Source organism: Stomoxys calcitrans, chromosome 5, assembly GCF_963082655.1.
Source record: "Stomoxys calcitrans chromosome 5, idStoCalc2.1, whole genome shotgun sequence".
In the NCBI taxonomy this organism is placed as follows: Eukaryota; Metazoa; Arthropoda; class Insecta; order Diptera; family Muscidae; genus Stomoxys; species Stomoxys calcitrans.
This window is the reverse complement of record NC_081556.1, coordinates 98,928,598-98,940,687: the sequence shown is the minus strand read 5'-3', so window position 1 is coordinate 98,940,687 and position 12,090 is coordinate 98,928,598. Positions and strand designations below refer to the sequence as shown.

Sequence of the window (12,090 nt, the reverse complement as noted above, 5' to 3'; positions counted from 1 at the left end):
AAGGCAATAATAAATCTAAATACTAAAAAAGTTTTATTAAGGTATTTGGTATATATACTACAAACAGAGCTTAATTAAATGATAATTGAGAACCCTGGAATAAATTAATTCCATTTTTATTTCTTATGAAATAATAGTAAGGATGATCAGCATTGAATATTTTAGGTGGTGGTGGTCGTAATTGTTTGGCAGATTTTACACGTGACATTGTTATACCTGGAAAATAAAAGGTAAAAAATTATAAAAAAATATGTAATATAGGACAATAATTTAAGCAAGTAAATAAAAGTCAATTAAAAGTCAAATGAATATAAAAGCTTAGTAAAAAGAAATAAAAAATCGTTAAGTTCGGCTTTATCGAATCTTATTGACCCTTTACGCAAAAAATAATTTATTAGCCATAAATGAAATTATTGGGTTGCCCAAAAAGTAATTGCGGATTTTTTAAAAGAAAGTAAATGCATTTTTAACAAAACTTAGAATGAACTTTAATCAAATATACTTTTTTACACTTTTTTCTAAAGCATGCTAAAATTAACAGCTGATAACTGACAGAAGAAAGAATGCAATTATAGAGTCACAAGCTGTGAAAAAAATTTGTCAACGCCGACTATATGAAAAATCCGCAATTACTTTTTGGGCAACCCAATATGTTTATGTTTCAAAAATGTCAAGCCCGGGGCTGGCTCGAATGAATTCCAGCAAAGCGATTTTTGCATTAAGCAATAAAGCTATAACTTAAAATTTTTGCACTGCTATTTCTTATACGTTTACTTTGTATAAGAACCTAACAAAGAAAACAAGAAATTTGAGAAAAATAGTCTTTATTTCCCAACAGAGACTCCTTTAAGCTTGATAAAATTTTTCCAGCGATTTTCAATAGCTTTGATATCACACTTTAGTTTGCAATAGAAACTGTCTAGCTTCAAATAAGTAAGAGCATGCTAAGTTCGGCCGGGCCGAATCTTTTATTCCCCTTCACCGTGGATCGCATTTGTCGAGTTCTATGCGCGGTATCTCTTTGTAGGCAAACAAATAATATTGAATAAGAACTGTTATGCTATTAGAGCCTAATCAAGTTATAGGCCGATTCGGACCACAAATGAATGCTGAACATTGTAGAAGTCATTGGGTAATATTTCAGTTCATTCGGATAAGAATTGCGCCTTGGAGGGGCTCAAGAAGCAAAATCGGGAGATAGGTTTACATGGGAGCTGTATCAAGCTATTGATCGATTCAGACCACATTAGACACGTATATTGAAGGTTATGAGAGAAGCCGTTGTAGGAAATTTCAGCCAAAACGGATGAGAAGTGCGCCCTCTAAAGGCTCAAGAAGTCAAGATCCCAGATCGGTTTATATGGCTGTTAAACCAGATTATGTACCGATTTGCGCCATACTTATCACAGTTTTTGGAAGTCATATCAAAATACCTCATACAAAATTTTAGCCAAATCACATAAGAATTGCGCCTTCTAATAGCTTAAGAAGTCAAGACCCAAGATCGGTTTATATGGCACCTATACCAGACTATGAACCAACTTGGACCATGCTTCGCGAAAATGTTGAAAATGATACCAAAACACCACGTGCAAATTTACAGCCAATTCGGATAAGAATTGGCCTTCTAAAAGCTCAGGAAGTCAAGACCCAAGATCGGTTTATATGGCAGCTATATCAGGTTATGAACTGATTTGCGCCATACTTAGCACAGTTGTTGGAAGTGATGTGAAAACACAACATGCAAAATTTCAGTAAAATCGGACGAGAATTGCGCCCTCCAGAGGCTCAAGAAGTCAAGATCCAAGATCGGTTTATATGACAGCTATACCAGATTATGAACCGATTTGAATCATACTTAGCACAGAGGAAATGATACCAAAACACTAAGCGCATAATTTCAGTCAAATCGGACGAGAATTACGCCCCCTAGAGGCTCAAGAAGTCAAGACCCAAGATCGGTTTATATGGCAGCTATATCAAAACACAGACCGATTTGGTCCATTTACAATACCAAGCGACCTACGCTAGCAAAAAGTATTTATGCAAAATTTCAAGCGGCTACCTCTACTACTTCGAAAGTTAGCGTGCTTTCGACTGACAGACGGACGGACGGACAGACGGACGGACACGGCTAGATCGACTTAAAATGACATGACAATCAAGAATATATATACTTTATGGGGTCTCAGACGAATATTTCGAGGAGTTACAAACAGAATGACGAATTTAGTATACCTCCATCCTATGGTGTAGGGTATAAAAATAGCCATCAACCGCAACTTCCGTCTCTTCATTATCAAAAGAGTTAAATCTTGAACATAAAGTGTATGATGGAGCATTTAAAACCTTAATTCATTGATCTTTGCCAGGGCAATTATGGATATGTGATGTGGTCCATTTGCTTGATGAACCAAACAACACATTGAGAGCAAGCGCTGGACCCATCTTGCGCACAGCTTTCTTTTAATCAAATTTTCTGTCAATATGCAAAATACATCCTTTTTTGAAATGCTGACCTCAGCTAGTTCACGAACTTTCCATCGACGAACTTCCAATACCATTATGAACTTTTATACCCACCACCAAGGGATGGGGATATATTCATTTTGTCATTCCGTTTGCAACACATCGAAATATCCATTTCCGAGACTATAAAGTATATATATTCTTGATCTCCGTAAAAATCTAAGACGATCTAGACATGTCCGTCCGTCTGTCTGTTGAAATCAAGCTGCAGTCTTTAAAAATAGAGATATTGAGCTGAAACTTTGCACAGATTCTTTTTTTTTGTCCATAAGCAGGTTAAGTTCGAAGATGGGCTGTATCGGACAATATCTTGATATAGCCCCATATAGACCGTTCGGCTAAATCGGGTCTTAGGCCCATAAAAGCCACATTTATTATCCGATTTTGCTGAAATTTGGGACAGTGAGTTGTGTTCGACATCCTTCGTTAATTTGGCTCAGATCGGTTCAGATTTGGATATAGCTGCCATATAGACCGATACTCCGATTTAGGTTCTTAGGCCCATAAAAGCCACATTTATTATCCAATTTTGCTGAAATTTGGGACAGTGCGTTGCGTTAGGCTCTTCGCCGTCCTTCTTCAATTTGGCCCAGATCGGTGCAGATTTGAATATATCAGTCATATAGACCGATTCCCCGATTTAGGGTCTTAGGCTCATAAAAGCCACATTTATTATCCAATTTTGCTGAAATTTGGGACAGTGAGTTGCGTTAGGCTCTTCGACGTCCTTCTTCAATTTGGCCCGGATCGGTGCAGATTTAAATATTGCTGTCATATAGACCGATCTCTCGATTTAAGGTTTTGGGCGCATTTATTGTCCGATTTCGCCCAGATTTGGGACAGTTCGTTGTGTTAGGCTTGTCGACATCCATATGGTTCAGATCGGTTTATTTTTAGATATAGCTACTAAAAAGGCCAATATTTTGTTATACATAATTGTACAATGACTTGTATCGATTAGTATATGGTCCAAATCAGAACATATTTCGATATAACTGCTATGGGACATAAGGTATGCAATTCACACCGGATTTTGATGAAAGGTGGCTTACATATATACCCGAGGTGGTGGCTATCCAAAGTTCGACCCGGCCGAACTTAACGCCTTTTTACTTGTTTTTGATCATTTCTGGCGTGGACACCTCATCATGTCGACGACTGCGGTGTTCGTGATGACAGCTCGTACGGCCCCGTTTAAATTCAGCCACCCAATATTTTATGGTTATAAACGAAGGCCCACAATCTCCCAAAGTAAAATCTAGCTTGGTTTTATATTGGCTGAACTGAGACTTGTCAATTGAAAGTATTGTAATGCATATCGTTGACCAACTTTGGCCATACCTACAAACACACTGAAATCGTGAGTGTTTCAATAAAAAATAAAACTAAACACCGTGACGGCTTTGAAATGAAAACGAATGCTTTACAAAGTTATCATTTTCCACGAAAGTATTTATTTTCATGCTTCTGCCGCCATCTCTGACAGCTGGGCTGCTTTTGGGGCCACCCTTGTAAATCTGAATACTAGAAGTCACTTTTCATTAGTGCTATTATTTAGTTTTTATTGAATTACTAGCCGAACCGGGCCCGCTCCGCTGCGCCTTCTTTAACTCTCTTATATCTTTTTAGGGTGGGGACACTTCACCCTGAATGCAGACATCGAATTCGTGCCATTGTAGCCAATGACGCTGAACGCGTTCGAATCCTGGCGAGAACATCGGAAAAAACGGTGTTTATCCCCTCTTAATGTTGCCGACATTTGCGAGGAACAATGCCATGCATGGACGCATTTCGGACTCGGTCCCTTATCATTCAGTTTAAAATTGAATCGGAAAGCACTCATTGATGTGTGAGAATTCAACCCTTCTCGGTTCCTGGTGGTAATGTTCTTCCTTAGGGTAATGTTCTCATTAGGGGAGGGATGACGCCTCAGGCATTTCGAGTCAAATATGGATATCAAACTCGTGCTGAACTTCCAAAGCCCTTTAATTTCATCCCCATATTGCCATGGCCGGTAAATATGAAACGTTTGAAGAGTGTTTTGGGGCTGTGGCGGCCATCGGCACTTTTTACTGAAAATAGATATCAAATTCGTTCTTTATTCCTAACGGAAATGAAGTTCAGTTTAAGGGGTCTTTAGGGCGTACCCCAAAACACTTGCTTCCATAATTGGATATCAAATTTGTTTTCTACTCTCAAATACATTTCATTTGAGTCTCATATTGTCACAATGGGTCAAATAACCCATTTGACGCATCTTTAGGTGGAAAAGCGCCGCCTGTACTTGAAAGCAAATTTTAATGCCATATTCGTATTCTACTCCCATAAAGCTATGGTCGGCTAATATCCCCTTTTGGGAGTATTTGGGGGTGAGCGACGTCCTATTGCTCGGACCTAATATTTTATGCCATATTTGTAATCTATTGCCTAATACTTTTCATTTGATTCCCATATTGACATGAACTTCGAATATATCTGTTTAGAGGAGTTTTGGGGTTGGGGGAGGAGCGGGAGCCCCGCTGGGTATTTGAACCCAAATTTAAATACCATATTCGTATTCTGGTCTCCAATACCTTTCATTTGAATCCCATATTGTCATAATGGGTCAAATAACCCATTTGACGTATCTTCAGGAGGAAAAGCGCCACCTAGACATGAACGCAAATTTTAATGCAATATTCGCAATCTACTCACTAATACCTTTCATTTGAGTCCCATATAGCCATGATCGGCTAATATGCCCATTTGGGGGTGGGCGACCTCCCATTACTTGGACCATATTTGTAATCTACTGCTTAATACTTTTCATTTGAGTCCCATATTGACATGAACTTCGAATTTATCTGTTTAGAGTAATTTTGGGGTTGGGGGTGGGGGGCCCGCTGGGTACTTGGACCCAAATTTTAATACCATATTCGTTTTCTGCTCTATAATACCTTTCATACGATATCCTTATTGTGCCCATCGGACCACTTATGGATATGGGTGGCGTTTTTGTGGTAAGGGGGAGAGTCCGCCTCCACCCGATATCTAAAAATTATATAGCCTATGTTTCCTTCCAGACAAACGCACACAATCTATGAAAATTTTAAGAAAATCGGTTAAGCCAAGTATCATATAGTCATAGTGGGTCGAATGGCGTTTTTGAAGGGTGACATGACCCCTTATACTTCGATCTGATTTTGTATGCCAGATTCAAAATCTACTCCCGAATACCTTTCATTTGAGCCCTATATTGAAATGAACGTACAATGTGGCTGTTTGGGGGAGTTTTGGGGATGGAGCACCCCGATGGGTACTTAGACTCAAATTTTAGTAACATATTCGTATTCTACTCTCCAATACCTTTCATTTTATACCTATATTGTCCCGATCGGTCCACTTTTGATTTTGGGTTGTGTTTTTGGCATAAGGGGGAGGGTCCGTCTCCCTTCCGATACCGAAAAATCAAAGAACCTATGTTTCTTTCCAGACTAACCTACACAGCATAGGAAAATTTCGAGAAAATCGGTTCTGCCGTTTATCAGTCTATACGGAACAATTAAACCGAGTCCCATATATCCGTGTTTGGCTAACGTGCCTATTTTGGCCGTTTTTGTGAAGGTGGGGTGACCCCCTATACTTCGACATGAATTTATGTGCCAGATTCGTTATCTATCTATCTATCTATCTATCTTGATAGTCATATTGTCATGATCGTCAAATAAACCTATTTAAAGGGGTTTTGGGGCCTGGGAAGGCCTTCCGGGTGGTGGTTGGTGGGTTAAAGAGTGGTCTGGCCCGCAGAAACGTGATCCCGAATGTGGGTATCAATTTCGTGCTCTACTGGCAAATAACTGTCCATAGAGCCCAATATTGCATGGTCGGTATGTAATATGTATTTCAGATTTAGAGGTGTTTTGGGGAGGTGGGGTGGTCCTAGAGACACCTAGTCTTGAAAAAGTATCAGCATCGTGCTATACTCTCAAATACCATTTATTTAAACCCATATTGCCATTGGTTAAAGGGGGGTTTATGGGTAGAGGCGTCCCCTAAATACTTCGCCCCCAAATTGGTTATCAAATTCGTTTTCTGTTTACAGAAAGTCAGCAAATATGTCCGATTTGGCGTATGGTCGCTAAAAACTATCAATATCGAGCTGCAATCGCTTTAAGACCCAAATTGTCATGATGAGCAAATACATCCTATTTGGGGGTTGTTATGGTGGTGGGACGACCCCTAGGGAGTTGGTCCCGAATGTTTATATTGTATCATATTGGTGGTCTAGTCCCAAATACCTTTCATTTGAGCCCCATATTCCCATTGTCGGCAAGCGTGACCGGTTTGGGGGGTGTTTTGGGAGATGGGACGACCACTCAGCGACTTGGCCCAGAAAATATGTGTCAGATTCGAATTCTACCAATCTCTTTAAGACCCAAATTATCATGATGACCAAATGCATCCTATTTGGGGGTTGGTTTGGTGGTGGGACGTCCCCAAGACAGTTGGTGCCGAATGTTGATATCAGATTTGAGGTCTACTCCCAAATAGCTTTCATTTGAGCCCCATATTTCCATAGTCGGCAAGCGTGACCGGTTTGGGGGTGTTTTGGGGGGATGGGACGGCCACTCAGTGACTTGGCTTTAAAAATATGTGTCAGATTCGAGTTTTACTCCAAAATACCTCTTATTTGAGCCCCATATTGTAATGGTCAGCAAAAAAGTCCTATTTGGGTGGTGTAATGGGGGTGAGGTGGCCTCATATACTCTTTTTTTCGAATATTGATATCAAATTCGTGCTTTAATCCCAAAGACCTTTCATTTGAGCCCCACATTGCTGTGGGTCGCAAATTTGTCCTCTTTGGAGGGTGTTTTTTTTTAGAGGGGCGGCCCCCCAAACACTCGGCCCGACAATTGGATATCAGATTCATATTCTACACTCAAATACCTTTTATTTGAGCCCCATGTTGCTGTGGTCAGTAAATAAGTCCTATTTGGGTTGTGTTTTGGGGAGGGGGTAGACCCCCAGAATTTTGGTCCCACATTTGGATATCAGATTCGTGTTCTACTCTCAAATACCTTTCATTTGAGTATCATATTGTCATGGTTGGTAAACACTTGGTCCGACAGTTTGATATAAGTCCTATTTGGATGTGTTTTGGGGAGGGGGTAGACCCCCGACAGTTTGATATAAGTCCTATTTGGGTGTGTTTTAGGGAGGGGGTAGACCCCCAGAATCTTGATCCCACATTTGAATATCAGATTCGTATTCTACTCTCAAATACCTTTCATTTGAGTACCATATTGCCATGGTTGGTAAATATGTCCGATTTAGGGGTGGTCCACTAAACACTTGGTCCGACAGTTTGATATAAGTCCTATTTGGGTGTGTTTTGGGGATAGGGTAGACCCCCAGAATTTTGGTCCCACATTTGGATATCAGATTCGTGTTCTACTCTCAAATACCTTTCATTTGAGTACCATATTGCCATGGTCGGTAAATATGTCCGATTTAGGTGTGTTTTAGGCGTTGGGGTCGTTCCCCAAACACACCGACAAATGGATATCAGATACGTTTTCTAATCTTAAATACCTTTCATTTGAGTCCCATATTGTAGTGTTTGGTCTATATATACATTGGTAGGTTTTGGGGGTGGGGTGTCCCCCTAGGTACCCCATCCGAAATTTGGATACCAAATTTTTGTTTTTAGGTTACAAAAGAGAGCACACAATATTTCGCTTAAATCGCACCAACCATCTCCAAGATCTGACGTTTCTGAAAATTAGGTAAGGGGGAGGGTCCGCTCCCTCCTCTGACATCAAAAAATGTAGTACCCTATTTTCACCGCGGGATCATTATGCACCATCTGTGACAATTTCAAAAAAAAATCGATTCACCCGTTTTTGAGTCTATAGGGAACATACATACAAACAAACACAAATTGATTTTTTATATATAAAAAAAGGTTTTCTCAACAGAGTTTAATTAAAAGATAATTGAGAACCCTGGAACATATTTATTCCGTTTATGTTTCTTATGAAGTAATAGAATGGATGATCGGTATTGAATATTTTAGGAGGTGGTGGTCGTGGTTGTGCAGATCTTCCTCGCGACTTCATTGTTATACCTGAAAAATTATAGATAAACATTCATATAAAAATGATTGCCAAATAAAATATCTGCTTAACCGAGAACAATAATTTTAGTAAATAATTAGGTAAGCGTTCAAATAAAAGTAAATAAACAAGCATTACATTTGAATATCCAACACCTCGGATATATGTACATATCAACCTCATTACGTTAAGTCCAGTGAAAATTTGAACTATTTGTGAAACCTTAGCAGTTATATCAAAATATGTCCGATCTGGACCAAACTCCTCAGGAACGTCGAGGGTCCTAACACAATTCACTGTCTTAGATCATAAAACGGGTGATAATCCATAAGGCATCTATATCCAAGTATTGTTCGATTTACACAAAATTCAGGATAAACAAGTAAAAGGGTGCTAAATTCGACCGGGCTGAATCTTGGGAACCCACCACCATGGATTCTGCAAAAGTATGGGAGCTATATCTGATTTTAAACCGATTTGTACCGTTGGCACATTTATTGAGAGTCATAATAAAACACTATGCGCAAAATTTCAAATCGGATGAAAATCGAGGATTCCATAGGCTCAAGAAGTCAAATCAGGAGATCGGTTTATATAGGAGCTATATCAGATTTTTGACCGATTCGGACCATACTTGGCACAGTTGTTGGAAGTCATTGCAGAATACTAAATGCAAAATTTCAGCCAAATCGGTTAAAAACTGCGGCTTCCAGGGGCTCAGCAAGTCAAATCGGGAGATCGGTTTATATGGAAGCTATATCAGGTTCTTGACCAATTCGGACCATACCTGTCAGAGTTGTTGGAAATCATAACGGAACACCACGTGCAAAATTTCAGCCAATTTGGACAAAAATTGCGGCATTCAGGGGCTCAGGGAGTCAAATCGGGAGATCTGTTTATATGGGACTTATATCCAAATCTGAATCGATATGGCCCATTTGTAATTCCCAACGACCTACATCAATACTAAGTATCTGTGCAAAATTTCAGCCAAATCGGACAAAAATTGCGGCATCCAGGTGCTCAAGAATTCAAATCTGGAGATCTATTTATATAAGACTTATATCCAAATCTGAACCGATATGGCCTATTTGTAATTCCCAATGACCTACACCATAGTGCAGAGGTTACCAAGTCCGCCTATGACTCTGAACGCCTTAAAAACCTGGCGGGACTATCAGAAAAAAAATTTTTAAGCAGTGGTTTTCCTCCCTTAATAATGCCGGCAACATTTGTGAGGTACTATGCCATGTAAAAACTTCTCTCCAAAGATGTGTCGCCCTTTGGCACGCCGTTCGGACTCGGCTATAAAAAGGAGACCCCTTAGCATTGAGCTTAAACTTGAATCGGACTGCACTCATTGATATTTGAGAAGTTTGCCCCTAGTCTTTAGTGGAATGTTCATGGGCAATATTTGCATTGCATTGGCTGGTTATATTCGAAGATGGGTCCTATAGGACTATATCTTGATACAGCCTATATGAGGGGTATATCAAGATAAAGTCCAACCAACTGATATGCCGATTTAAGGTCTTAGGCCCATAGAATCCACATTTATTATCCGATTTTGTTGAAATTTGAGACTGTGAGTTGTGCTAGGTCACTCGGTATCCTTCTTTAATTTGGCAGAGATCGGTCCAGATTTGGATATAGCTGCCATATAGACCGATCCTCCGATTAAGGGTCTTAGGCCCATAAAAGCCACATTTATTATTAGATTTTGCTGAAATTTGGGACAGTAAGTTGTGTTAGGCCCTTCAACATCCTTCGTCAATTTGGCCAACATCGGTCCAGATTTGGATATAGCTGCCATATAGACCGATCTCTCGATTTAAGGTCTTGGGCCAATAAAAGGTTTATTGTCCGATTTCGCTGAAATTTGGGACAGTGAGTTTTTTTTTTTGACTCTTCTAAATATTTTTAAAATTTGGCCCAATTTGGTCCAAAATTGAATATAGCTCTCGTTTAAGGTCTTGGGCCTATAAAAGGCGCATTTATAATCCGATTTCGCTTAAATTTGGCACAGAGTGTTGCGTTAGGCCACTTAACATCCTTCTTCAGTTTGGCCCAGATCGTTACAGATTTGGATATATCTGCCATATAGACCGATCCAACGATTTATGGTCTTAGGCCCATAATAGCCACATTTGCTGTCCGATTTTACGGAAATTTGACACAGTTACTCTTGTTAAGCTTTTCGATTTTGGATATATCTGCCAAAAAGACCAATATTTTTTTATATACAAAATTGAACAGTCACTTGTATTCATTAGACCACTCAATGTTTGTGCCGAATTTGGTCGGACCATATTTCGATATAGCTTTTACGGGTGCATCAATTATGCATTTTTTCTCACGGGATTATGTCGAGGGTTTACATATTTATCCAAAGTGGTGGGTATCCAAAATGGGGTCCCCCCGAAACTAATGCGTTTTTTACTTGTTTTAGTATAATTTTTTTTTTTTTTTGTTAAAACCTTTTTGTTTGTCTGGAGTCAAATTCGAGCTAATGTTTTTTGCTTTATGAAAGCTTTGAAAGATTCGGATCGGCCTAAAAATAGTATGTTGGCAGGCAGTATAAAATTCAGCTCTGACTTTAACCAAATGTCACCGCCGAAGGGTCAGTCCCCGAACCCAGTAGCGACCACAATTTTCCAAAAAAATTTTTGAGGTATCTTTATTAACTTCAGAGCAACAGATGAATTTTCGCAATTTTCGATTGTGAAAAAATGTGAAAATTCAGGCAAATCGGATAATAATTGGGACCTCTAGAGGCTCAAGAAGTCAAGATCCCAGATCGGTTTATATGGCAGTTATATCAGTTTATGAACCGATTTGAACTATTCTTAGCACAGTTGTTGAAAGTTATAACAAAAGACCTCATGGAAAATTTCATTCCAATCGAATAAGAATTGCGCACTCTAGAGGCTCAAGAAGTCAAGACCCAAGATCGGTTTATATGGCAGCTATATCAGGTTATTGTCCGATTTGATCCAGACTTGACACAGTTGTTGAATATCATAACAAAACACGTCGGGCAAAATTTCATTCCAATCGGATAAGAATTTCGCACTCTAGAGGCTCAAGAAGTCAAGACCCAAGATCGGTTTATATGGCAGTTATATCAAAACATTGACCGATATGGCCCAATTACAATATCAACCGACCTACACTAATGAGAAGTATTTGTGCAAAATTTCAAGCGGCTAGCTTTACTCCTTCGGAAGTTAGCGTGCTTTCGACAGACATACGGACGGACGGACAGACGGACGGACATGGCTAGATCGACATAAAATGTCACGACGATCAAGAATATACAATATATACTTTATGGGGTTTCAGAGGAATAGTTCGAGGAGTTACAAACAGAATGACGAAATTAGTACACCCCCATCATATGGTGGAGGTTTTAAAGGCTTTAAATCGCACGATCTAGGCGGCCAATTGATCTTTCCCGAACGTGAAA

At 39.5% G+C, this 12,090-nt stretch overlaps 1 protein-coding gene across 2 annotated transcripts in view; it reads right to left on the bottom strand.

The window, feature by feature from the left end:
- Positions 1 to 26: 26 nt before the first annotated feature.
- The window catches only part of LOC106085166 (antichymotrypsin-2), a 33,759-nt gene continuing 21,695 nt past the window's right edge, over positions 27 to 12,090 (bottom strand). The window contains exon 4 of one of the 2 annotated variants that reach the window (XM_013249251.2): positions 27 to 216. In XM_013249251.2, the coding sequence (XP_013104705.2) occupies positions 71 to 216 (146 nt within the window). In that variant the 3' untranslated portion in view covers positions 27 to 70. Of the gene's footprint in view, positions 217 to 8,449; positions 8,636 to 12,090 lie in introns of those variants that run through there. The other variant, XM_013249250.2, reaches the window with a different exon arrangement.